Source organism: Lutra lutra, chromosome 9 (assembly GCF_902655055.1).
Source record: "Lutra lutra chromosome 9, mLutLut1.2, whole genome shotgun sequence".
NCBI lineage: Eukaryota > Metazoa > Chordata > Mammalia > Carnivora > Mustelidae > Lutra > Lutra lutra.
In genome coordinates this window covers 50,395,540-50,420,274 of record NC_062286.1, presented here as the reverse complement: position 1 = coordinate 50,420,274, position 24,735 = coordinate 50,395,540, and the positions used below count along the sequence as shown (strand labels likewise).

General features: G+C 43.2%; 2 protein-coding genes across 9 annotated transcripts in view; one reads left to right on the top strand and one right to left on the bottom strand.

The window, feature by feature from the left end:
• Nucleotides 1–3,317: 3,317 nt before the first annotated feature.
• MTHFD2 (methylenetetrahydrofolate dehydrogenase (NADP+ dependent) 2, methenyltetrahydrofolate cyclohydrolase) lies at nucleotides 3,318–16,297 on the top strand. 2 transcript variants are annotated; one of them, XM_047745386.1, is made up of 8 exons: nucleotides 3,318–3,465; nucleotides 8,749–8,933; nucleotides 10,453–10,575; nucleotides 10,997–11,149; nucleotides 11,612–11,719; nucleotides 13,126–13,218; nucleotides 13,616–13,741; nucleotides 15,097–16,297. In XM_047745386.1, exons 1-8 carry the CDS (start codon nucleotides 3,365–3,367, stop codon nucleotides 15,258–15,260), a joined length of 1,053 nt encoding a protein of 350 aa, XP_047601342.1. In that variant the 5' UTR covers nucleotides 3,318–3,364; the 3' UTR covers nucleotides 15,261–16,297. The 2 variants fall into 2 exon arrangements, with proteins under 2 accessions (XP_047601342.1, XP_047601343.1); XM_047745387.1 differs by lacking the exon at nucleotides 15,097–16,297 and adding an exon at nucleotides 14,087–14,358.
• A 1,643-nt stretch (nucleotides 16,298–17,940) lies between these two features.
• Nucleotides 17,941–24,735, bottom strand: part of SLC4A5 (solute carrier family 4 member 5) — a 107,546-nt gene continuing 100,751 nt past the window's right edge. For 6 of the 7 annotated variants that reach the window (XM_047745378.1, XM_047745383.1, XM_047745380.1 and 3 more), the window contains 3 exons: nucleotides 24,074–24,226; nucleotides 21,081–21,148; nucleotides 17,941–19,151 (listed from right to left, as the gene is read on the bottom strand). In XM_047745378.1, the coding sequence (XP_047601334.1) occupies nucleotides 18,986–19,151; nucleotides 21,081–21,148; nucleotides 24,074–24,226 (387 nt within the window). In that variant the 3' untranslated portion in view covers nucleotides 17,941–18,985. Of the gene's footprint in view, nucleotides 19,152–21,080; nucleotides 21,149–22,204; nucleotides 22,290–24,073; nucleotides 24,227–24,735 lie in introns of all 7 variants that reach the window. The other variant, XM_047745382.1, reaches the window with a different exon arrangement.

Sequence of the window (24,735 nt, the reverse complement as noted above, 5' to 3'; positions counted from 1 at the left end):
CCTCTCGGCATACCAATATAACTTATCCATTCAACTAAATAGATTTGCCTCCCATCCCACTGGGCTAGAAATCCTGTCAGTCTGAGTTTGCATTTTATTTGATGTTTTTATATCCTTCCACAATACCATTCATTCACATCTGATATCTTGCAGGTTCTCAGTACCAAATTTTTTTTTCTTACTTTCCTGTTCACCGTATGCCGCCTAATCCCCAAGCACCATGAGGGTAGAACTCTTATTGGTCTTTTTCTTTTTTCACTTGTTCTTTTTTTTTTTTTTAAGAATTATTTATTTATTGGGAGGCGGGGAGTGCGAGCAAGTGGGAGGAGGGGCAGAGGGAGAATCCTGAAGCAGACTCCCCACTGAGCACAGAGCCAGATCCTGAGATCATGACCTAAGCCAAAACTGAGTCGGCTGCTTCACTGACTAAGCCACCCAGGTGCCTCACTGGTCTTTTTCTTTCTTAATTTTGAAATAATTTCAGACCCATAGGAAGGCGGCAGGATAAATTCACAGAAAGCTGGAATGCTCTTCACCCAGTTCCTAGTTGTTGATATGTTACATTTGCATATGGTCTATCAGTTTCTCTTTATGTAAATCCATTGTTATGGACTGCATTGTGCCTTTCCCCAAATTAATTTGTTGAATCCCAGTACCTTAGAATGTAACTGTATTTGGAAATAGAGCCTTTAAAAACGTAATGAAGTTAAAATGAGGTGGTTAGGGCAGCTCCATATCCAGTCTGACTGGTGTCCTCATAAGAAGAGGCAATTAAGTTACCAGAGAGAGACAACAGAGGTGTACTGCCATAGCGAAAAGGCCATGTGAGGCCAACGAGAAGGCAGGCAATGCAAGGCAAGGAAAGAGGCCTCAAAAGAGAAAAAGCCCTGACAACACTTTGATCATGGACTTCCCGCTTCTAGAACTGGGACAAAATAAATTTCTGTTGTTTAAGCTACCCCGTCTGTGATATTCTGTTATGACACCCTTAACAAACTGATATTTATACAGGTGACCCTTGATCCACATGGATTTGAATTGCTTGGGTACACCATGTAGAATTTTTTTCGATAAAAATACAGTATAGTACTAGAACTGTATTTTTCTCTTCCTTGATTTTCTTGATAACATTTTATTTTCTCAAGCTTACCTTTTTTTTTTTAAGATTTTATTCATTTATTTGTCAGAGAGAGAGAGAGAGAGAGAGAGAAAGAGCACAAGCAGGCAGAGTGGCAGGCAGAGGCAGAGGGAGAAGCAAGCTCCCCATGAGCAAGGAGCCTGATGTGGGGCTCAATCCCAGGACCCTGGGATCATGACCTGAGCCAAAGGCAGATGCTAACCAACTGAGTCACCCAGGTGTCCCTTACTTTTTTTTTTCTTTCTTCTTCTTTTTTTTTTTTTTAAGATTTTATCCACTTATTTGAGAGAGAGCACATGAGTGGGGTGAGGAGTAGAGGGAGGAGCAGACTTCCTGCTGAGCAGGGAGCCCAGTTTAGGCTTAATCCCAGGATCCTGGGATCCTGACCTGAGCCGAAGCCAGATGCTTAACCGACTGCGCCACCCAGGCATCCCTCTGTAGCTTACTTTATTGTAAAAAAACTGTATGGATATAATACATATAGCATAAAATATATGTTAATTGAGTGTTTATATTATCAGTAAGGCTTTTGGTCAACAGTAGGGTATTATTAGTGAAGTTTCTGGGGAGTCAAAAGTGATATGAGGATTTTTGACTATGAGGAGGTGTGCACTCATAACCCCCCTGTTATTCAAAGGTCAACTGTATTATATTATGCTATGTTTTAATATATATAGATATTTTTTCTGAGGCATTTGAAGACATGATGTTTCTTTCTTTTTTTTTTTTAAAGATTTTATTTATTTATTTGACAGAGAGATCACAAGCAGGCAGAGAGGCAGGCAGAGAGAGAGGAGGAAGCAGGCTCCCTGCTGAGCAGAGAGCCCAATGCGGGGCTCGATCCCAGGACTCTGAGATCATGACCTGAGCCGAAGGCAGCGGCTTAACCCACTGAGCCACCCAGGCGCCCCTGTTTCTTTATTTCTAAAGGCAAGTACATTCTTTTATGTAACCACAATATGGCTAGGTAAAGCAAGAAATTAACACTGATACCATGCTATTAGCTGATCTAAAGACTTTATTAATATTTTGCCAATTGCCCTGTAATATCCTTTACAGCAAAGAGAAAGGAAAAAGAAAAATGAAATAAAGAGAAAGAAAGATACATTTTTTGGTTCCAAATCACACATTACATTTGTCATGTCGAGACTTCTCTAAATCTAGAACAGTTCCTCATGCTTTGTTTTTCATGACTTTGACATTTTTCAAAGAGTACAGGCTGCTTGTCTTGTAAAATAACTCTTTTTGGGCTTGTCTGATATTTCCCTGTGATTAGATTAAGATCCACTAGTATCTTCCAAAATTTCAGGACTATGGTTTTTTCCTAGGCCATTTTAATATTCCAGGTCTGTGTTCTCTCTTCTCAGTGTGTAAGTGAAAAATCTTTAATAGTTTTTAGGGGGCTTAATGGTTTAGGAAAAAATCACTTCATTCAATTTTCAGACTTGTGAAGAGTTATGAAGTGATGTGTCCTCTTCATGATAACGCGTGTTTGTTCCATTATTGGTGGTATTAACTTTGATCACTCATTTAAGGTCATGACTTTCAGGCTTCCCTGCTGTAAATTTACAATTTCCCCCTTTAACTATTAATAAGTATTTTGTGGGAGAGATACTTTGACACTATGCAAAAAGAGTAGCCAGATAAAATACAGTTTAATTTTAATCGCAGATGACCATCGAATACTACCCTAATACAAGTATGACGCCTCCTCCTAAATTATTTCTCTAAAATTCAAATTTAATTGAGTGTTTCGTATTTTTACTTGCAAGATCTGGCAACCTGGTAAGTACATACCCTGTTCCTCATCCAGTCGTTTTGACATCCACGGTGATCCGTTTTTCCTATGATTTTGCCAAATGGTTTCTTTCTAACTCCATCATTCTTCTGTCTGCTTGTCTTTTTATCCACTTTTTACGCTGCCTGGCACACAGTAGGCGCGTTCAAGCAATGAATGAACCAACTCTCACTCGGGCCAGCCAGGCTTCCGTGACACCCGCGGCGTCCCGCAGGGGCTTGCCTTCTTCCGCCAATCTCTGCAGGCTACGGCGGCTTCTGAGCCTTCCAGGGCCTCGCCGCCGGCTCTTCTTGCTCCAATCACAAGCAGGGCTTTCCTAGGAAGGGGCCAATGGGTGCGGGCGGGAGGCGGGGCCTGCCACGCGGCCGCAGTATAACTGCGCGACCCGCGCGCGCGCTTCTCTCCTGGCGCGGACCTCGGCGCGGGTCATGGCTGCTGTGTCCGTCGTGTCCACGTTGGCCACCCGGCTGCTCCGGCCGGCACAGAGCTGCCGCCTCCGTCATCGCCCCTTCCACCTCTCGGTAGTTCGGTAAGGGGGTCTGGGAGCTGGATCAGCGCCGAAAGCCGAGGGGAACAGAGGGTGGGGTGCCGCCCGGGCTCCGGAGGGGCGCCGAGGGACGTTCTGCTGAGCATCTCAGTCCCGGGCGGTGACGGGGCGACGTGGCAGCCGAGCGCGGCTGCAGTCTGCGACCTGAGCGCTCGCTCTATGGGGCGGGCTGATGCCCGGAGCCCGCCTTTCAGAGGGAGCCGGTCTCCGCAGCCCCGGGGCGTCGCCCTCTCTCTGGGCCAGTCCGTGGGCGGGACGGGGCCCACCGTGCCGAGCGAAGGCGCAGGCGGGCTCTGGCGCTCCGGGATTTACTACGTGGGACAGTGCGGAGGTGCCGGCCAGAACCAGCGGGCCTCCCTTGGCGGTGTTGCGGAGCCGCTTGGCCAAGCAGAGGATACGCTTTGGGGCGCGTGGGGAAGGGCTCTGAATGAGCAGCGTTCCGTGCGCGTCGGGATCCTAGCGGCGGACCGGGTTGGTGCAGTCTGATGAAATCCCAGAGCCGGCTTGCTCGCCGGGTACCCGCTATTCCCTCCTCCTTCGGGAGATGGATGTGGCTCCTGCAGCTCTTCAAGCTGCCCCTTACCCTCCCAGGATAATAAATGTGCTGCGGTCACCAGGGCTTTGATGCAGTCCACCCCGAACTACTCATTGCCAGGCTGAGGAAGGGAAAATTCCGGAGAGGAGGAGAGAAAGAGCTCTCTGCTTGCATTTTCTTAGGGAGATGATAGGTTTTTCTTGATCCTTTTAGACCTCAAACTTCGATTCTTAAACCTAGGTTGAAGAGTCCTCTGGGGGCCCGTGATTTGTCTCCCTAAATCTGCGCACTCTCTCGCCCATCTTTGGAGCTTTTGCATTGCCAGCGAGCTAAGCCTTGTAACAGCAGCCCCTTTCATCCAGGCACTGCCCTAGGCTGTGTGAATTCAGAAATGATCGTAAGTCTTCTTTCCTAGTGGAACTCACCTGTCAAGGGGCAGAACCCCTTGTGTGTGTGTGTGTGTACTTTCTACTCAGTGAAAAAAAAATGTTAGAAACATTGCCAAGGTGCTGTCATAGCACAGAATGCGGATTAATGCCTTCTTGAAGACTCGGGACCTTCAGGGCTTTCCTTGTTCTGACCCTGACCTGCCTTTCCAGCCCCATCCCTCATTACTACTGTCTGTTCTCCCCGTTGCTCCCTTCCTGAGTTCTGGCCTCATGTACCTGTGGCTTTCATGATTGAAGACATTTGTAAAGATCTTCTAACTCATCTAGAAAACTGGACCAGTTCGTTCACTCTCCAGTAGCAGATGCCCTCCTTTCACTAACGTTTCTGAATGAACAAGTAGGCTTCCACATCTCTGAAGGCAATACTGTAGTATTTATGGTTCCCTTGTATTGCTTTGATCACTGCTGCCTAGTAATTGTAAAACAGTAATATCTTTTATGAGTATGCATGTATTTCTTTTGAGGGAGGAGGGTTTCAGGAACATAAACTCATGGTTGGAGAGAGAGTACTATAGTAGACTAGGGTATGGGGAAAAATGGACTTTGGAGGCTGGAGGCAGAGGTTTGTGTTTGAATCTTGTTTCTACTGTCCTCACTTTCTCCTCTGTATACGAGTTATTATAATAATCTCAAGGTAAATGAGAGTAATGCATGTAAAACTCTTAGCAAAATACCTAATGTTTAATAGATGTTAGTTCCATCCTTCTTTGTGTGTAATTAATTAGTAGATAACCGAACTCTTTTCCAGAATAACTTGATCATGAATTGTAAAATGGACCTGATAATTGTTTTTATGGAAAATGACAGTGCTCTAAGCTATTGAATTAGGAAGGCAAAGATGCTACTGAGTTGGATTTTAATTCTGATTTTTACTTGAACAGTCCTTGTGACTTTTTTCTAGTCTGTTCACTCATTTTATTCTCATTTGTCATCTTAATGAATTATTAAACACATCTGTGAAAAGCATCTAATTCCTACATAAGTGTTAGCTAATATAGTTAATACATTTTGGATTCCCTGTGGGACTGAGCTGAGCCTCTGTTTCTTTTGGGGTAGCAGTTACTTTATCTGCCCTCTGGCAGAAGATATGATGGGAAATTAGGTAATGACTCTCTGGCAGGACTGTGTTTCAAATTTTGCAGAGTTGTATGTGCAGAGGAGGGCTAAAACAGCTGATATTACAGAAGATACTCATTGTGTTGTTGCTTTATTTTTGGTTCTTGTTGCTCTTTGACGGTTTTTTTAAAACCTAATTGGCATAACATCCAGACCCTGCCTTTGGGACTTGGAACACTGGGTTCTTCCAGAACCCTGTGTTCTTAACTGTAGTAGATCATTCTTAACCCAAATGTGCTTCTACCATTTTGTCTAAGTTCATTGCTTTCGGTTTTTTTAAAAAAAAATATTTGAGAGAGGGGAGGAGAGGTGGGGGAGGAACAGAGGGAGACAGACAAGGGTGGAGCCGGACAGGGCCCTAGCACACAATCCTGAGATCACGACCTGAGCTGAAGGCTGATGCTTAACTGACTGAGGAACCCAGGTGCCCCCTCAAAAGGAACTTTTTAAGGAAATGCAATTTAAGACTTTATTGAATATTTATATATGTGTATATGTTTACACACACATCCTTATGAGTAAGTAAATATATATATTATATATTAAGAATATGTGTTGTGTGTGTAAGTCTAACCAAAGGAAGAGAGTAAAAAATTAATTTTTATTGAATATATATGCCTTGCACTTTATATATGTTATTTTATTGAATATAAATCACTGTCATAAGCTCTTTTAAAGTAATCTTTCATTTGGCAGCGTTCCAGGTTGGGAATATGTTTCTGGACTGGAACTGCTCCCCAGGAGTATTGCCAGACGTGTGTGTGTGTCCAAAGCCCTTTGAATGAAGTCTTCAACTCTAGTTCTAAAATAGATTTGCGAATGTTAACATGTTTTCAGTTCCTTAATATACCATGGGTGTATGTGAAATGCTAGTATATATTTTATGCTATGCTGCTTTCATTACACAAAATTTGGGTAAATGTATTGTTTGCTATAAAATTTTATCTTTTTAATATCCCCAAGAAACAAATACAAATTAAGATAAAGTTTAGATATAAAATTACTGCTTTATATCCAAGACATTTCAATCTGGTTCAAAGTAGGTATTTAATCATAATGGAAAGGAAGCATGGAAGGTTTAAATGCTGTTGAAGCTTTAAAATTCCATTTTAATTAACAGTGGTCTTTTTTTTTTTTTTTAAAGATTTTATTTATTTGACAGAGAGAGATCACAAGTAGGCAGAGAGGCAGGCAGAGGGGAGGGGGGAAGCAAGCTCTCCACTGAGCAGAGAACCCGATGCGGGGCTCGATCCCAGGACTCTGGGATCATGACCTGAACCGAAGGCAGAGGCTTTAACCCACTGAGCCACGCAGGCACCCCGGCAGTGGTCTTAAGAATGAATCATACTGGGCACCTGGGTGGCTCAGTGGGTTAAGCCGCTGCCTTCGGCTCAGGTCATGATCTCGGAGTCCTGGGATCGAGTCCCGCATCGGGCTCTCTGCTCAGCAGGGAGCCTGCTTCCTCCTGTCTCTCTGCCTGCCTCTCTGCCTGCTTGTGATCTCTCTCTGTCAAATAAATAAATAAAATCTTTAAAAAAAAAAAAAAAAAGAATGAATCATACTTGGGGCACCTGGCTGGCTCAGTAGGAGGAGCGTCCAGCTGCTGATCATGGGGTTGTAAGTTCAAGCCCCATGTTGAGCGTAGAGATTACTTAAAAATAAAATCTTAAAAAAAAAAAAAAATGAATGAATCATATCTGACCATACAAGATAACCAGTATCTTGGTGTTATCCCTGAGAATTAAATATGTTCTATAAGGGGAAATTTTTTCAATATTTCATATAATTGTGTGTCTCCTTGGTCTTGAGGTTGAAGCATTCTTCATGATAGTGGGGACAGAAAGAAAACGAAAGGGAAAGACATTTCCACTGAGACCTTTATGCTTAAAGAGCAGATGCTCATCCTACATTAAGTATTGGGAACTTAAAAAAATAAATAAATAAAAATAAAAAAAGTATTGGGAACTTTATTATAAGGACATATATGGAAATAAGAAAACCAGGAATGTTCCACATTAGAACCCAGGAAGAGCTGCATAAACAGTCCTTATGGGGAAGAAGTGGTCTTTCAGGGATCAGAACATGGTTTTGGGAACTGGAGGTTCTTCTAGACCCTGAGTTTTCTCGTTGCCCCATCAGTAGCAGTTTCCTCATCTCTTGCTCTGTCCTACTTTGGGTGTCACTGTTCTGTCTCTACTTTTTTCTGAGAAAGACTCTTATCTGAATAAGAGTCTTTCTTCTGCTCCTCCCACCAGCAGGTCCTCTATGGTTCTAGTGTGTGAATATGTTTCAGGGAGAAGCTCTTCCCAGTCTGGTTAACTACCACTGCCCCTGTGGCACTGAGCTTATACATCAGCTGGACCGCTGGCCAGCCTAGAAATTGTCCTAGCGGCAGATACTCACTCCTGGTCTGTCAGATATGGGCGGGTCACTGGGGTCCTGGTGTAGAGCACACGGCCACCCATGGGATGGAAACTCCTTCTTCTTACTGAGAATGTCTTCTCCAGGAGGGCTATGGGGAGCAATGGTAATTTTGAGGTCTGACCTGTCCAGAACATAGTCTGTTGGTTTAATTGCATAACATAATTTATATATTTAGAAGCACATAGAAATTAAAAGCCAATCGATTTAACTGGGAAATGGTTCGAAATATATGGCTGGATGCTAATAACACAGGAAAACACAAACTACAAAATTGTATATAAGCACATAGGAAACACTAACCTAGTGGTGACAGGTCAAATAAAACAATGCAAATTAAAACAATGGAAAACTTTTTTTGGGGAGGTTTATCAATGTGTCAATGATCAGGGGGCAGGATGGTGTCGCGGTGAGAGCCTGGATTCTGGAGTCAGACCGCTGGATAGGAGAGCCCGCTTTGCCAAGTACTAGCTGGCACTCACCCTCTCCACGCTTCAGAGTAATGATAGTAACCGTTTCAGCCAACTTTATCTTCCTAAACATGTGGCTGGACACAGATTAACCACTTTGAAACTGCCCTTCAGATTTCCGTTGACCCTCAATTTAGGCACCATGCGTTTTAATCTACTCTTTAAGTTTGGGGTATTTAATAACTTTTTTTTTTTTTTTTTTTTGGTAGTCCAATTTTTACTTTTCACAAAAGTGTAAGCTTTTTGGTGTTGTGACTGTGGTTGCCTTCTGCAGAAATGAAGCTGTCGTCATCTCTGGAAGGAAACTTGCCCAGCAGATCAAGCAGGAAGTGCGGCAGGAGGTGGAAGAATGGGTGGCATCGGGCAACAAGCGGCCGCACCTGAGCGTGGTGCTGGTGGGCGAGAATCCTGCAAGTCACTCCTACGTCCTCAACAAGACCCGGGCAGCTGCGGAAGTGGGTATGTGTCACTCGCAGACCCGACTGCTGTCAGATTGCAGTTTATCTGAGACAAACTCCGTTGGCAGTCGTGATTCTTTTCTTCTAACCAGAAGGCTCAAGCACAGGAGGCTGATGGGATTGAACTGTAGGCAGAATATGGTCATAAAGAAATCAGGCCTATCTGTTGGGGAGGCTTATAGACTAGAATGGGAGTGGTTGGTACACGCCGTGTCTTCTGGAATATAAGCTAAATTCTGTCTTTAGTCTGAACATTGGATAAGTGACCTTGAACATGGTTTACATTTGCTTTCCTTGAGTAGTAATGAGAGTCTGGCTGAGATGTTTGAGATTTGGTGAGGAGGTCTCAGTGATATGGCCTAGAAAACCTAGGTTTGAAGGAAATGACTCTGACTTCTGGGAAATAGCTTTTGGCTTCTTTACCAACTGGGTCCAAAGCCAATTAAATTGTGCAGAGGGAGGCAACTAAGTGGCTCAGTTGGTTAAGCAGCTAACTCTTGATTTCAGCTCAGGTCATGGTCTCAGGGTCCTGGGATTGAGCCCCACATCAGGCTCTACATTCAGCAGGGAGTCGACTTGAGGATTTTCTCTCTCTCTCTCTCTCTCTCTCTCTCCCTCTGCCCCTCCCCCTGCTTGCATGCTCTGTCTTTAAAATAAATAAAAATACATCTTTAAAAAAAATCATGCAGTGGTTAGAGTTTGGAATGTAGAAACTGAGGTTCTAGGTGATGGGAGGTTCGTGTTCAAGGTCTTGCTATACCACAGACTCTCTGATGGTAGAACTGGGGTAGGTGGGCTTGGCTCTGCCTCTATGAGTCCTTGATGCCCTTCCCTTCGGAAAGGCTGTGAAACCACTTGGGGGTGGCTGGGCCATTGACCAGACCATGAGTCCTTGGTATCACTGAGGATTGAGGCCTTTTTCTTTGAAAAAGCTTTAGAACCTTTGAAAATGGCAAGATGTGGCTTTTTAAGACACTGGGAGGAAGCACAGTGCAGTGGAAAGGACATGGACTCCAGAACTGGAAGGACCACCTTCATCACTATGTGGCTTGTGTTTCAATTTTGCTGAGCCTCAGTCTTCTTGTCCAAATTGAGGTTCAGGAGGATAGTGTAGAAAAATGCAGCTAATTGCCAAGACAACGTTCTCTAGTGTGTATATTTGTGAAGTTACTTTTCTGGGTGCTTTGAGAACTGATCCAGGCTCTTTAGCTACCACAGATACAGAACCTCTGTGTTATAGTACCATGGCAGGCAGCATAGCATTGCTCATTAAATGCTCGAGATTTCTTTTTTCTTTTCTTTTTAGATTTTTGTTTATTTATTTATTTGACAGACAGAGATCACAAGCAGGCAGAGAGAGGTGGGGGGCGGGGAGCAGGCTCCCTGCTGAGCAGAGAGCCCGATGCTGGGCCCGATCCCAAGACCCTGGGATCATGACCTGAGCCGAAGGCAGAGGCTTAACCCACTGAGCCACCCAGGTGCCCCGAGATTTCTTTTTTAACCTTGGAATTTTCTCATAGGAATCAACAGTGAGACAATTGTGAAACCAGCTACAGTTTCAGAGGAAGAACTGTTGAATTTAATCAATAAACTAAATAACGATGATGATGTAGATGGCCTCCTTGTTCAGCTGCCTCTTCCAGGTGAGTTTTGGACTCTATCACTTAGAATGATTTCTGAGGAGTAGAGGATGCTTAGCTACTTTATACACCCGGCCCCTTATGGGTTTGTCTTAAAGGGGAGGTAAACTCGGGAGAGTGAATATTTTATTAGGTATGCACAGACCTACACAGAATACCAATTCCTCCTTGACTTGGGGTTGAGATCTTGATACAAAATGGCAGCAGAGGGAAGCAGCTGTAGAAGAGGATACTGCCTTTGATGTTGGCATTTGGCTTTGCTGGGTGTGTATTCCTTCTGTGCAGATGTGCAGATGAAGAAGTCAATCACGGAGGCAAGTCATGGAAGAGGAACAGGTTTGCATGATAAACCAGCTAAGCTGGTGTCAGGTGGTGCAAACTATGTGACAGTGACTTCAGGCTGCTGCTCTGCTCTCTGTTTCAGAGCACATCGACGAGCGGAAAATCTGCAATGCTGTTTCCCCAGACAAGGATGTGGATGGCTTTCACGTAATTAATGTAGGGAGAATGTGTCTGGACCAGTACTCCATGTTACCGGCTACGCCATGGGGTGTCTGGGAAATAATTAAGCGAACTGGTAGGTATATCCCATAGTTGTATGTCTGTGTTAGTATCATGAAACCAGTACTCGCCACTGGTAACAGTGCCTACAGTCGCAGAGTGGACACTTGGGCCACACGTCCTCCAGTCCTGCCCCTGAAGCCCGCCTCTCCCTGCGGTTGCCTGTTTTGATTGTTTGCCTGTGTTGACTTTGTTGCTATTTAATCCAGAAGCCTCTGTAAAGGAAACATAAGGTTTCTTTGCGTTGATAGTGCACACTCATGTAGTATTTTGTAGCTTCCAGGGTCCTTTTCCTCATGTTCTTTTAGCCTTAAGGATGTATAGCAAGTGATGGGACCTCCTTGACTGATGAGGCTTAGTAACTCCCTTGCTTATCATGGTCAGATTCATGTCCTAGGCCCTCTGTCTGCCTTCTTTGGTGCTCCTTCTAACATAGTCTAGCGCTCTTTTCATGTAAATATATATTATTTCTTCATAGGCATTCCAACCCTAGGGAAGAATGTGGTTGTGGCTGGGAGGTCAAAAAATGTTGGAATGCCCATTGCAATGCTGCTGCACACAGATGGGGCACACGAACGCCCTGGAGGTAAGGAAATGGCCTTCAGAAGAGTGTTCCCTGCTCGCTTATATGGGAACCTTCAGAAGGTGTCCTGTGTTTGTTAAACTTTGTATTTGTATTTGCTATAATTTTGTTAGCAGATATTTGGGGAGTAATCTTTCTAGGAGAAGCTGAACTCTTGTCACCTGAAACTTTATTTATATTCATTTATTAGGAACTAGTACAGAAATGGACATGCCTCAAATATATTTGAGTTTTGAGTGTAAGTATGGTTGTAGGCAATTAGACGTTTTCAGTTATGGCTTTGATAGTTGGAACTAAGAAACAGTTCATAGTAGCCCATCCTGTATAATTTGATAGAAAAATATCTTAGACCATTGCAAAGGATTGACTTGATAAGACTATAAAATATTATTATCTCAGGTTCTGATAATTTGTCTGAGAAAAAAGCTCAGAAATGAGTTATCACATGTGATTATCATGACCTTACATGATTATATCAGAAATAATGGCAAAACTATGTATTTTTAGATACCTTTCAGTACACTTATTTTTTTAAACCTTGAATAATTCTAGTGATATTTTGCTTAGGAAAGGTAAAATTCATGAAAGACTGTTGAATATGATAAGGAATAAATAAATTTAATTTTAAATGATCCCAAAGGGTAGAGTTAGGATGAGGGGATAAAAGTTATAAGAAACTGGGTATTTACCCAAAGGTTACAAACATAGTGATCTGAAGGGGCACTTGCACCCCAATGTCCACAATAGCCAAACTATGGAAAGAGCCCAGATGTCCATTGACAGATGAATGGGTAAAGAAGAAGTGACATATATATAATGAACTATTATTCAGCCATCAAAAAAAAAAGAGATCTTACTGTTTGCAATCATGTGGATGGAACTAGAAGGTATTATGCTAAGTGAAATAAGTCAGAGAAAGAAATTTATCATAAGATTTCAGTCATGTGGAATTTAAGAGACAAAAACAGGGTCCTAGGGAACGGGAGGCAAAAATAAAATAAGATGAAATCAGAGAGGGACACAAACCATAAAAGACTTCTTGACTGTAGAGAACAAACGGAAGGTTGTTGGAAAGGAGGTGGGAGGGGAGATGGGGTAATTGGGTGATGGGCATTAAGGAGGGCACTTGTAATGAGCACTGGGTGTTATATATAAGTGATAAATCACTGAACTCTACTTCTGAAACTAATAATACACTCTATGTTAATTGATTGAATTTAAATAAAAAAAAAAAAAGAAATGGTGTTAATTGCTGAAAAGTAACTAGTACTTAGCTGTCCAGAAAATATGGTACATGAATTAAGTCAGTTACTTTTTCAGGGATGGTGAATTTCTAAAATGGGTTGCCTGCTTCTAATCCAATCTCAGTTTTGATTCAGAAATCAAGACATGTATTTTTTAATCCCCAGGTGATGCCACTGTTACAATATCTCATCGACACACTCCCAAAGAGCAACTGAAGAAACACACAGTTCTTGCTGACATCGTGGTGTCCGCTGCAGGTAAGAACCCCAGGGAGGCAGGGGAGGCCTCACCTCAGAAGGGTGAAGAGTGACTGTTTGGAATTTGCCTGCCTCCCTGCCACCCCATTCACCATTCTTCTAGCCGTGATACTGTATGCGGCCCATAAAGATGAGGCGAGAACCGTGTGTGCGGCGTTGGTTTCTGGCTTTCCAATCTTGACTTGATGGGTGAATGTTACTTCAGAAACCTCTGAATGTGTCTGTTTACTGTATGAAGTTTCAGTGGTTCCTTCGCTAATGGTTTCTACAGGTTTTCATCAAACAAGCTAATTAGTTCTTCCAGGTCTTTTAAAACTGAAATCAGATAAGCCTCTGATAAGTAGAATCTTCCTTTCAGGACTAGTGATCATTCCTCTCATTCCTCTCTGGTTTGCAGGCATTCCAAATCTGATCACAGCAGATATGATCAAGGAGGGAGCTGCAGTCATCGATGTGGGAATAAATAGAGTTCAGGATCCCATCACTGCTAAACCCAAGTTAGTTGGAGATGTGGATTTTGAAGGTAAATGATATAATTTTCTTAAAATATAAAATCAGTAAATAGTACCTTTAATGGACATTTAGGACAGATCATTTACTTTTAACTTATGTTACTCTTGGGGCACCTGGGTGGCTCAGTTGGTGGAGCATGTGTCTCTTGATCTCAGGGTTGTGAGTTCGAGCCCCACGTTGGGGGTAGAAATTAAAAGAAAAAAAAAAACAATTACTGTGGTAATTCAAAATGTAATCCACGTGAATTAAGACAAACTTAAATTACAGTTATTCTAGGACCATTTTAGTTGTTGATATCATAAAATTATGGGGACCAGGTATAAACTTTTCAGGGAGGTTTTGCTCTTTCCTTAAGGTGACTTCATAATTCAAATGACTTCATCACTTTCAACAAGTCTGAAAATTTAATGAATTGACTTTCTGAAACCACTGAGTTTCCTAGAAGGTGTTACAGATTTATTGTTTTCACATTGAGGGGAGAGATCACAGACCTGGCATGTTAAAAATGATCCAGGAAAGAGCCACGTTCCTGGATTTTGAAATATACTAGTAGGTTTCTCCTTTCAGTTCTTAAGCTATCATGTTTATCTCAATTTTAGGAGGGTAAACCCATTTCTAGTTTTCTATTTCTAATAAAGGAACCAGACACAAGCCTAAGTATCTAAGTATTTTTCCTTTAAGATTAGGTTAGAAAAAATCTTGCTTCTCACTTTCCAGAAAATTACTTTGCTTTGGTGCTTGGGCAAACAGTATAGTTAAATAAATATAGTCAAATAATAGAAATAAGAGAGTAAAAGTAAGAAAATGTTGTAGGTAGGTATTAATTGGTAATATGTTAATATTAATAATATAATAATTATAGTTATATCTCACATATAGTTAACTCCTTGAGGTTTTTCTTTCTAAACTGATTTAATTTATTTGACAGAGATCACAAGTAGGCAGAGAGAGAGGGAGGAAGCAGGATCCCTGCTGAGCAGAGAGCCCGATGCGTGGCTCAATCCCAGGACCCTGAGATCATGACCTGAGCCGAAGGCAGAGGCTTTAACCCACTGAGCCACCCAGGCGCCCCCTAAACTGATTTAATATGAAGGAAAAGTTTGGAGGGTAAATTATAGGTCATTTAGATGTATAAATATTCATTGAACAACTCTTATTACATGAATGTTCTTTTTTTAGTATATTCGAAAGCCTTTACTCCTAAGTGATATAGATATGACTTATTTTTTAATGAGTTTGAGGCTTATGAAGGTGCTTATGTATATTCTTGGTTTTTCTTTGGATGCTTCTTCCATGGTACGTTAAGATGCATACATTTCCTTTGCCAGAATTAAGACCGAGCATACCCGTCTTGTTTCTATGTAGGAGTCAGAAAGAAAGCAGGTTACATCACTCCAGTCCCGGGGGGTGTTGGTCCCATGACTGTGGCAATGCTGATGAAGAATACCATTATTGCTGCAAAGAAGGTGCTGAGGCTTGAAGATCAGGAAGTATTGAAGCCTAAGGAGCGTGGAGTAGCAACTAGTTAACTGTTGTGTCTTTTGTCACAAACATCACTCCAAGCCAGTCCAAGAGGCAAAACAGGCCAATAGAAATGCAATATTTTTTATTTATTTTACTGAAATGGTTTAAAATGATGCTTTGTATTTATTGAAAGCTGAACTGGGTGGGTGTCTGTGTGTGTGGCTCTGCCGTACCTCACCACAGAGCAAGCCGGCCTCCAGCTAGGTCGTCTGAGCCGGCCAAGAGAAGCACTTCACCTGGTGACAAACGGGGAGGACATCACCCCAGTAAGATCGGGTGCTTAACTTTGTCAGGCCACTTCAGTTAAAATTTGCCTTTTCTAGGATTGCATTTCCCAAGTGCTATTCCAATAAGAGTTGATACTCACTTTAGGTTCCAAACCTTTTGAGTTCAACTAGTCAAACCAAAGGAAAAATGTTGCTAGAGAAAATTAGGGAAAAAGTCAAAAGGAAGAAACGATAATTGAGTAGAAAAAAAATTACTGTAATTTACATACCTATAGTATGTAAAACTACATGTGAATGGTGTCCTGAGCTGTCATTCCGTGGCTTAGTCATTGGGAAAATATTTAGGGTAGTTCCACGTGCTGTCAGTCCTCATCCCATGTGTGTTATATTCATGAGGCTTTCCCATGTTCCTCTAAGGTTGAAAGACTTATTTTATAGATTATTTGTGTGTTGTTGTATTTGGCTTTTCCTCTATCCTTAAAATTCACTGTTACACCTTTGTACTCTTGGGGGGTGTCTGTATTGGTTTCCTCAGGATATCTTGAAACCTATTTTTGAAAAACAAAACTTGGGCTTGATAATCATTAGGATTAGGGCAGCCTGTTTAAGTATGCAACTTATTTTTCCACCAAAGACTTGTTAGCAGCTGCCTGCTTTTTCGCTGATGTACCTGTTGGCTTTCCCCAATGGGTTTTTGAGAACTTGAGTTCATATTGAATTTAATCAGACTTTCTGATTAAAAGGGTTTTTTGTTTGTTTTGCGCCTTTTTTTTTTCTTTTTTTTTTTAAATAAAACACTTCTGACTGGTGTGGAATGAGTTCTGCAAAATACTGTATCTTCCCGCCTCTGTTCTAATTTTGATCTAATCATAGTTAATCTTTCTGGTTGGATGTAACAGATGTCAGTATTCCTATATTTGGTAACCCCTAATCCTATGCCTTAAACAAAGTGCTGTGGAGAAACCAGTCTAGTCCTTTCAGTCTGTGCCAAGCTGGGAGCTTAATCTGCAAGATTCATTTAAGTGGTTAGGCTTATTCCGGGTGTTTTCTAAACCATGAAGTTGAATTTACACATTGTTAGATTTACAGAGGACTTCTTGACGTGCCTGCTGACAACCTCCCTTCAGACACCCTGCTCCCTGCTTTCTATACAATTATTTTTTCTTTTTCAATGTGGGGGTTTGATTTGACAGATTGGAAGGTATTTGCTGGGCACAGTTTGAGGCTGGGATAGGTCCCTGTGTATTCTCTCTTCTCTACCAGGGCTGAGTATTTTGGGGAGGTGGGATGAGAAGGCAGGCAGGGATGTAATTTGGATAGACAGATCCTCCTGCTCCAGGCAGCTTGAGGTGGAAAGAAAAGAACAATGGGGAGCTGACTTCACTCTTTTGATAGTTTCCTGGGTATGAAAGAGGATAGTTTGCTGGAGATGTTTTTGTAAGCGAGATTCAGCTCATGTCCATATCCCATGTTTGCTGACTAAATTATTAAACATGGAGCAAGATGAGCAGACAAGATTAAGTTTTATTGAATTATAATTACAAGTGGAAAGAAGTTCTGACCCACAACGTGGAGAAGTAACAATATGTCAACCTGTTAAGAGCTGTCAAAATTAAAATGTTCATGTATATACAAAATATAAATGACATATAAGGTGAAAATTACAGTGATCAATTTACAACAACAACAAAATTAACATTGTAGTTTCCAGCTTGTTTGATTAATCAAGCACATTTATTCTGAATCCATAACATTTCTACAGTTTAATTTGGACAAAGTACTATTGGAAATCTACCAACTTTTAAAATTGAAATGTTAAGGGTCGATTATTAGATCTTCCAGGATTGGTGCAGCTGAAGATACAGAATTTATCCTTAAATTCAAGTGATGGTTCTGCGTTGGAGAGCAGCTAAGTCATTTTGCTGCGATCAGTACAAGCAGGAGAGGTGTAGGGCTTTATCTCTTGACAGTATCCCTTAGAAGGGAGCTTTGAGATTTAACTTAACACAGTTTTCTAGGGACCAGGCACTGTATGAAGCTCTGAGGATTGCAGGCGCAATTGGCTGTCCTCATACCCAAAGTGTTATTCATCTAGTATCGTTTGTCTTTAAAAAACAGAAAAGAGTGAAGAAGAAAAGCACCTGCTTTGGTCACCGTGAGTAAATATAGTAACCAACCAAAGTGATTTCCTCAAGATTGAAATCCGTAGTAGTTTTGGAGAAAGTAAATGTCAGCTGCACTGTGGCTGTCAGGCACATAGTGGGTGTTAAATAAATAAGGTTGGTGTTAAGTGGGGATTAAAGATAGACTGATAAGTTTCGTGAGGACAAGGTTTGCTTCCTTATTAATGACTTATTAATCTATCCAACTTCCAATCATTCCTTTAAAGTACTAATCTTTTTTTTTTTTTTTAAGATTTTATTTATTTATTTGACAGACTCTGCAAGGCAGAGAGAGAGGAGGAAGCAGGCTCTCCGTGGAGCAGAGAGCCCAATGCGGGGCTCGATCTCAGGACCCTGGGATCATGACCTGAGCTGAAGGCAGAGGCTTTAACCACTGAGCCACCCAGGCGCCCTTAAAGTACTAATCTAATACTGCAAAGTTATAATCTAACATTTTACATTAGCACTGCCTAACATGCAATGGTCCTGTGGATGGGAGTTTGACTTTGGGAGCAAGGTCATTGGAAACTTGGAGGAAGGACCAACCCGACAGTAGAAAGAAGTCTTATTCTGGTTGTGAAAAATCAGTGATACTAATTTAAAGGATCATTTTGTGGATGTAATGTGGTTGGGAGTTTCATTTTAACTAGAACAATTTTATTTTGAAAACATTTGCCCGCTCTCATGCGTTGGTTTTCCCTTGGTAGACTTTGGGCACTGGCTTTTCAATCTGGGGAAGCTCTAGTCACACTTCCGTCCTGGCCCTGGGCCTAGAGCCCATGCAGATGGCGCAGACTTGTCGTAGGAGCTTTAGAAAGCTGCATGAATGGGAAGACGAGATAGGGCATTTTATGTGTTTCTTAGTGTGTCAAGTTGCAGAACAAATTTTCCAACTTTGGTCTGTTAAAGTATGAGTATTTTAATGGTTTTTTTCAAGACCTTCTAGATACTTTAAAATCTAAGCTTAAAAAAAATCTAACTGGTATTTGTTTCAATAAAAATTTGCTATTGCTCCCTTTATCTTAGCTATATTTTGGGAGGCAAGCATCGTTTTCATTTCAAGAAACGTTATAATTCCTATCCTGGACTGCATTTTAAAATAAGGTATTATGTTTATATTGGTTTTTTTATAACTACAGAAAGAAGGAGACAGCTTTGCATGTAAGTAGTACTTTTCACCCATAGATCAGTTTCCTAGCAAGTGGAATGACTCCGTCTGCTCAGCAAATAGGGAAACCGGCTCAGAGAAGAAGTTCAGGGGCCTGACCCAGGCCTCACAGTGAAGATGCAACCGTGTCCTCCCACAGTGAAGATGAAGCCCTGTCCAGGGGCAGCTGCATCCTAGAGGGTGGTCTCGCCGTCAGTCTCTCTTCCGTATTTGTCCACGTCTGTGAGGTCACAGTCGGACTCCATCTCTATCTTCACCTGTGGCACCATGAACACTGGGCTCTGTGAATAGTTGAAAGCAGGCGAAGCTGGACAGGAAATTCTGAAGTGCAATGTGATGCTGAATGAGAAAAAGAGGGAAGGGAGAGTGATTGATCCAGTACTCGGTGTTTTCCACGCTATCCCCCAGAGCAGGGCTCTAAAGCAAGTCGTTTTATCCTTGCTTATGAACTCTTAACGTCAGGGCAACGAGCCGCAGCCTCTGCTTGGCCTTCACTGTGCTTTGCTGAGGTAATCTCGCCGGGAGTCTCTGCCCGGTCTTCACATGACCACCAAGGTGAATTTTTGGGATCAACTGTGTAAGAGAATCCAAGCTCCTTAGTTTGGCCAGTCGGGGCCTTTTATGTTTGCACTCCTGGTTACTTCTAGTCTGACTGCCCGTCCAGCCCAGCAGTCCTCGCCATGTGTCTATTTTCAAATGGTATTTCAGGCAGGTGCCCACTGCCTGCACTGCCCTTCTTTTGTCACTTTTCTTCTTTATTCTGTGTACCTGACAGTCTCCTATTTATCATTCTTGGTCTTTCCAGATAAGGCAGATCCCTCCCTTAGACGCTACTTTCTCTTATGTCTACTCCCTTGTTCTTGGCACACGGAGCTGTATGTCTTTGTTTGTAGGCCTGTCTCTAGGCTCCCAGGGATTAAGCATCATGCCTGGTAGACCTCAGATGCTTAATCTTCGTTCAACTAGATCATGTTGCTGAGCCTTTCCCTTCCTGAAATGGAATCCTCTTCAGTGCTCTCTGGTCCCACCTACTTACATATAGCTGGTAAAACACCAGTGTAGCTGTACCAAGTTTGTATTGGAAATGCCCCACCCTGGTCCATGTTTTCTCTCCACGGACTGAAATTGGGGCAGTTAAAGGTTCAATTTGGTGTAGGCTACTTAAAACTAAAAAGTTGGGATAGACTGCTTTTCTCCCAACACCTTTATATATAAAAATCGGTGACATTTGTGTAATGGTGTAGGGACCTTGACTGGGGAGGTGGGATGAGAAGACAGGCAGGGATGTAACTTAGCCCTATGACACTCCTGGGCTAGAGTGGCCTTGGGTTCACTACTTACGGGGGTTCGTTATGGGGTTTCTCTTCTCATCTTGGCAATGTAACAGCTTTGACTTCTAACTCAGATGATCTCGTGCATGTTTTCTAAAATCTCTTGGATGAGTGCATCTAAATCTGGAGGTTTATCTCCCTATAGGCTTGGGATAGACTATGCCTTGCTCACGTGTGATGTAGTACAGTGATGCCCATCCAGGTTAGGGCACCATGTAGGAGCACCCTACTGTCTTCCCCAGTAACAGCTGAGGCTGACTTTCTTGCCCCTGGATTTCTCTTCCGTTTTTGAGTCCTTGTTTTCAGTCATCAAGTTGTCTACTTTTTTCCTGGCTTCTCATTAAGAACACTAAGGTATCACAGTTGGCACAGGGAGCCCTGGAAACGGCCGGGAATCTTTTTTGACTGTTCTCTCCATTTACTTTTTTTTTTTTTAAAGGAATCTCTACACCCAACCTGGGGGTTGAACTCACAGCTCTGAGATCAGGAGTCACACACTCCACTTAATCTTTGATATTTAATTAGGTTTCTGACCTTTGCTAATTAACCATGCTCTTACTTTATTCCACATAGTCCTGGAGAAACTGGTGGTGTGATCTTTGGGCTCATTTATCCTGGCATTCAATAATACATGCTTAAGTCATGTGTAGTTTTTCTCTGTTGTTTTTTCCCCAGTGTTTTTAATTGTACATAGTATTCTGTGATTCCTTTTCTAAAGTAGAACACCTTTGTGTACTGTAATCATGTTATGTCAGTAAGAGGAGAGATTTGTTACTTGGCGCCAATAATCAGGTCCAGCCCCCTCTGTCTCCCAAGGTGGACAAGTAAAGGCCTTTTCCGGAGACACTGGCTAACCTGGGAAATTAGCCCCTCCACCTTCCTGGCCACTGCTTAGTCTCTTCTCTGATACCCAAGGAGTCTACTTCATGACCATTACCTTCGGTCGAGTTCTGAGTCACTGAAGGAAGAATCAGAATGAGTAACTCCAACTGGAAGATCTTTTTCCTGGCAGGAAAATTAAAACATCAGTTGTGGAGCCGGTTTGAGGATGATACTGGAGAAGACCTTTCTCCAGTGCTTCCCTCTTGTCTTCCTCTTCTCCGATCCCCACAGCCAACACTACGCAAGAGGAAATCAGGGGCCTCATGGGTGGCTTCTGGCTCAGTTACTCCTTCCCCAGAGGGTTCTCAGCCAGGATAGGTGGGTGTGGGGCAGGGCCAGGGCAGAGTGAGAAAGGGTGATGGAAGTATACAAATGGGAAGGAGAGTTAGCAATTTAAAAAGAAGAGGTACCAATGATGGAGAGAGTGATGGGAAGCCCCTCGAGGAATCCCCTGGCAGAATCTTAATCTGGGCCTTTTAGGAAAGTGGCAAGCCCTATGCTAGGAAGGTCAGGACTCAAGTGGGAGCTTCCTGATTACTCTGGGGGATAGGCTATGGTCTTGATAACAGGACTGTCCTCTGGTAGGGGACCAAAGCTGGGAGGGCATAAAGGCAGCTGCAGAACCCCACAGGATCTTTGTAAGCAATGCTTACAGGCAGCCTCCCTTTCAGCAGGAGGAAGGTGCTCGTTGTTCATATTAAATCACAGCCCAACCACTACGATCTTCCCTGCTAATTTATGATCCAAATGCTATGCTACTTGTTTCTCTAAAGGGAACAACTCAGCTTGGATTTGAACCCTCAATCATTTTCAACAACCACTGGAAAGCATGGGAGGCTCAATGGGTCATGTGTGGATTGATGTGGTCTGAAACAATTCAGGGGAGGGCCAGGTGGCGCCACAGGCCTCTGGAGGCACCAGGGGAAAAGAAAGATTGAGGGGCTTTGCCTAAATGGAAGTGAAGCTTGAACTCGGGCACCTGCAGGGTTTGATTTGGGGATTCCATTGGTTGAAGTCTGAATCCTTGGGGCCCAGTTCTCACTGAACTCTGCCTACCACAGGAGTCCTCTAGCATCTAAGACCATTAGGTCCCCCTGAGTTAAAGATGGAAATTCCTTGGAGGAAGAGGTGGAGAATTAGTAGTAAGTAGGAAGGGAGAGACACCATGTGTTTACTTACTGGCAATGCAGTGGATACCATTTTGGGGATCTGATTGGACACTTTCCATGGGAATCTTTATAACTGAGGGAGAAGGGAACTGGGGCTGGAGAGAAATAGTGGGAAAAGCTGATAAACACCACTAATACAACAGCTTTCACTTTCTTGCCAAGATGGAAAATACACGCATCCACAATGTGCCAACCACCATCCTCTCTACATCCAGTCTAAACTGGGTACTGCAAACACTCTGGGGCTCACTGAGGGGGTGATCATAGCCTTTTGTCCTAAACAGGACAGAACTGTTCCAGGAACATTGATCAGAAGAGTGTCAACTATCATAGTAAGCGATCTCTCAGGAGTGAATCTCACACAATAGCTGGTGTTGCTGTAAAGACGTGTAAAATGAATTTGTGCAAATTGAGTCCCATTTTTCCATTGAATGTATCATGCTTTTCCCCAACCCTGGAATAGTTCCTGGCACGTGGTAGCCACTCAAATATTTATTGAATGAATCAATGAAAGAGTAAGTATTTGTCTTTAAAAGGCATTTAGACTCTCGTTTTCTTTGTTCTCAAGGCCTGTCCTTGCAAACCATCTAAATCATCAATGAAAAACGTGAATGAATGATGGGCCTCTTCCTACCTGGAAGAGGAAAGCAGTTAAGGACCAGGGGAGTTTGGGTCTATCACTACCATCAGAAGATGGTCTGACTGCCACCAGTCAGCAAGGATTTGCATATGAACTTGGATCTACAAAAAGCAAAATCACTAGAAGAGTTCCAGGTGGATGCAGGGACGTGGGTTCCGGTTAGACCCAGAAGAACAGGAGCCAGGTGTGTTGCTAGATGGCATGGGCAGCTTAGCATGTTGGAAGTGATTAAGTTAGGACAAACGGCACCTAGGGAGCTCACTTGGTTAAGCATCTGCCTTCAGCTCATTTGGTTAAGCATCTGCCTTGATCTCAGGGTCCTGGGATCAAGCCCCACATGGGGCTCCCTGCTCAGTGGGGAGTCTGCTTCTCCCTCTCATTCTGCCCCTCTCCCTGCTCTTGCTCTCTTTCTCAAGTAAAAAAAAAATTTAGAAATAATAATTTTTTTTTTAAGTCAGGAACAGTTTTCTTAATTCCCTTTTAGACATTTAGCCATATGTCCATCTCGGGTGAACCACTTCCGTTTTGGAGGATTGTTTCATCGTCTCTAATGAGCACTTGAACTAGGTGATCTTTCTGCTTCACATTTTGTGACTTACTCTTAGTTCTGGACTGGCTTCCTGTCTGTTGACTCCGAGTGTTTTAGGGGTGGGATGGGGAGGAAGCAGGAGAGGAAAAGATGGGGCAACCAGGTGGTCCCCAGAATCTGGGGAATGTAGCCATTCTCCTTTCAGTGAGGACATCTGCCTCTCTCCCCACCTTCTTCTCTGATACCCCAGGGGCAGGTCAAGCAAACCTTGTTCCTAGTCCTTCCACCTGTCTAGGAGTCCAATCTACTAACTGGTGTCCATCAGACTCTTCCCCTGAGACCTATTCCATTCTTTGGAGGTTAGTCCTCATAACCTCCCCCATGATGGAGCCAGGTCTTCTGCCCTGTCCCATCAAGGACCTGAACTGCTGTTGATAACAGCCCTGGGAGCTCACAGAATTGGGAGTGAATGGATGTGACAACCAGCCTTTCCCTGGGTTGGGGGAGGGGTTCATTCTGAGGCTATTCCCACAAGCAGACAAGCTCTCGGCACCCCACACCAACACAGGCAGAAGACTCAGCTCATCCTGGACTAGGACCAGGTGATCACAGCTGGCCATCTGAGAGCCCACCCTCTTCCTGGCCTGGGCAGAAGTGGAGGGAGGGTCTCTTCATTGCTTCCCTCAGCCCTGGGCTCACATCCTCCCCACCTCCTCATCACTGTCCTCATGGGCCCCTTTCCTTCTCTTCTTTTTATCTGTCTCCTTCTTCTCCTTTTCTGGAAGGATGTTGTCAATCCAGGCCAGATCATGCTGGGAGAAGATGAGGTCCAGAAGTCTTCGAACGATGATTAGGCCCAGGATCTGTGGTGAGAGTTAAGAGAAAACCCTGAGATCAAGGCCCCAAACTCAGACATTGTTTTTTCTCCCTTAGACAGCTATGTTTAGGGACTTTCCCTGGTATCTTTGGAGCCATCTCAGAGCTCTGACAAACCATCATTTACCACCTGCCCATCTTGGTTCCTCTCAACTGGCCTTTCCTCAGTTGAGTGGCAAAGCCTACCATTGAGCTGGGGGACAGAGCCTATGACAGCTGAAGTGGGAAGCCAGGCAGAGACCGAGGGCTATAGAACTACTATAGTTATTCTTTAAATCAGTGATCCTCAAACTTGACCTTCCATCAAAACACCCGAAGGGCTTGTTAATCCATACACTGCTGGGGGACCCCCCCGCCAGAGGTCCTGAGTCAGCGGGTCTGGGGCCTGAGAATCTGCATCTCTAACAAGTCTCCCGGGAGATGTTGGTACTTCTGGGTCAGAGATCATGATTTGAGGCCCACTGTCCCTCTGTCCCTATTTCTGAGGGCTGCCAAT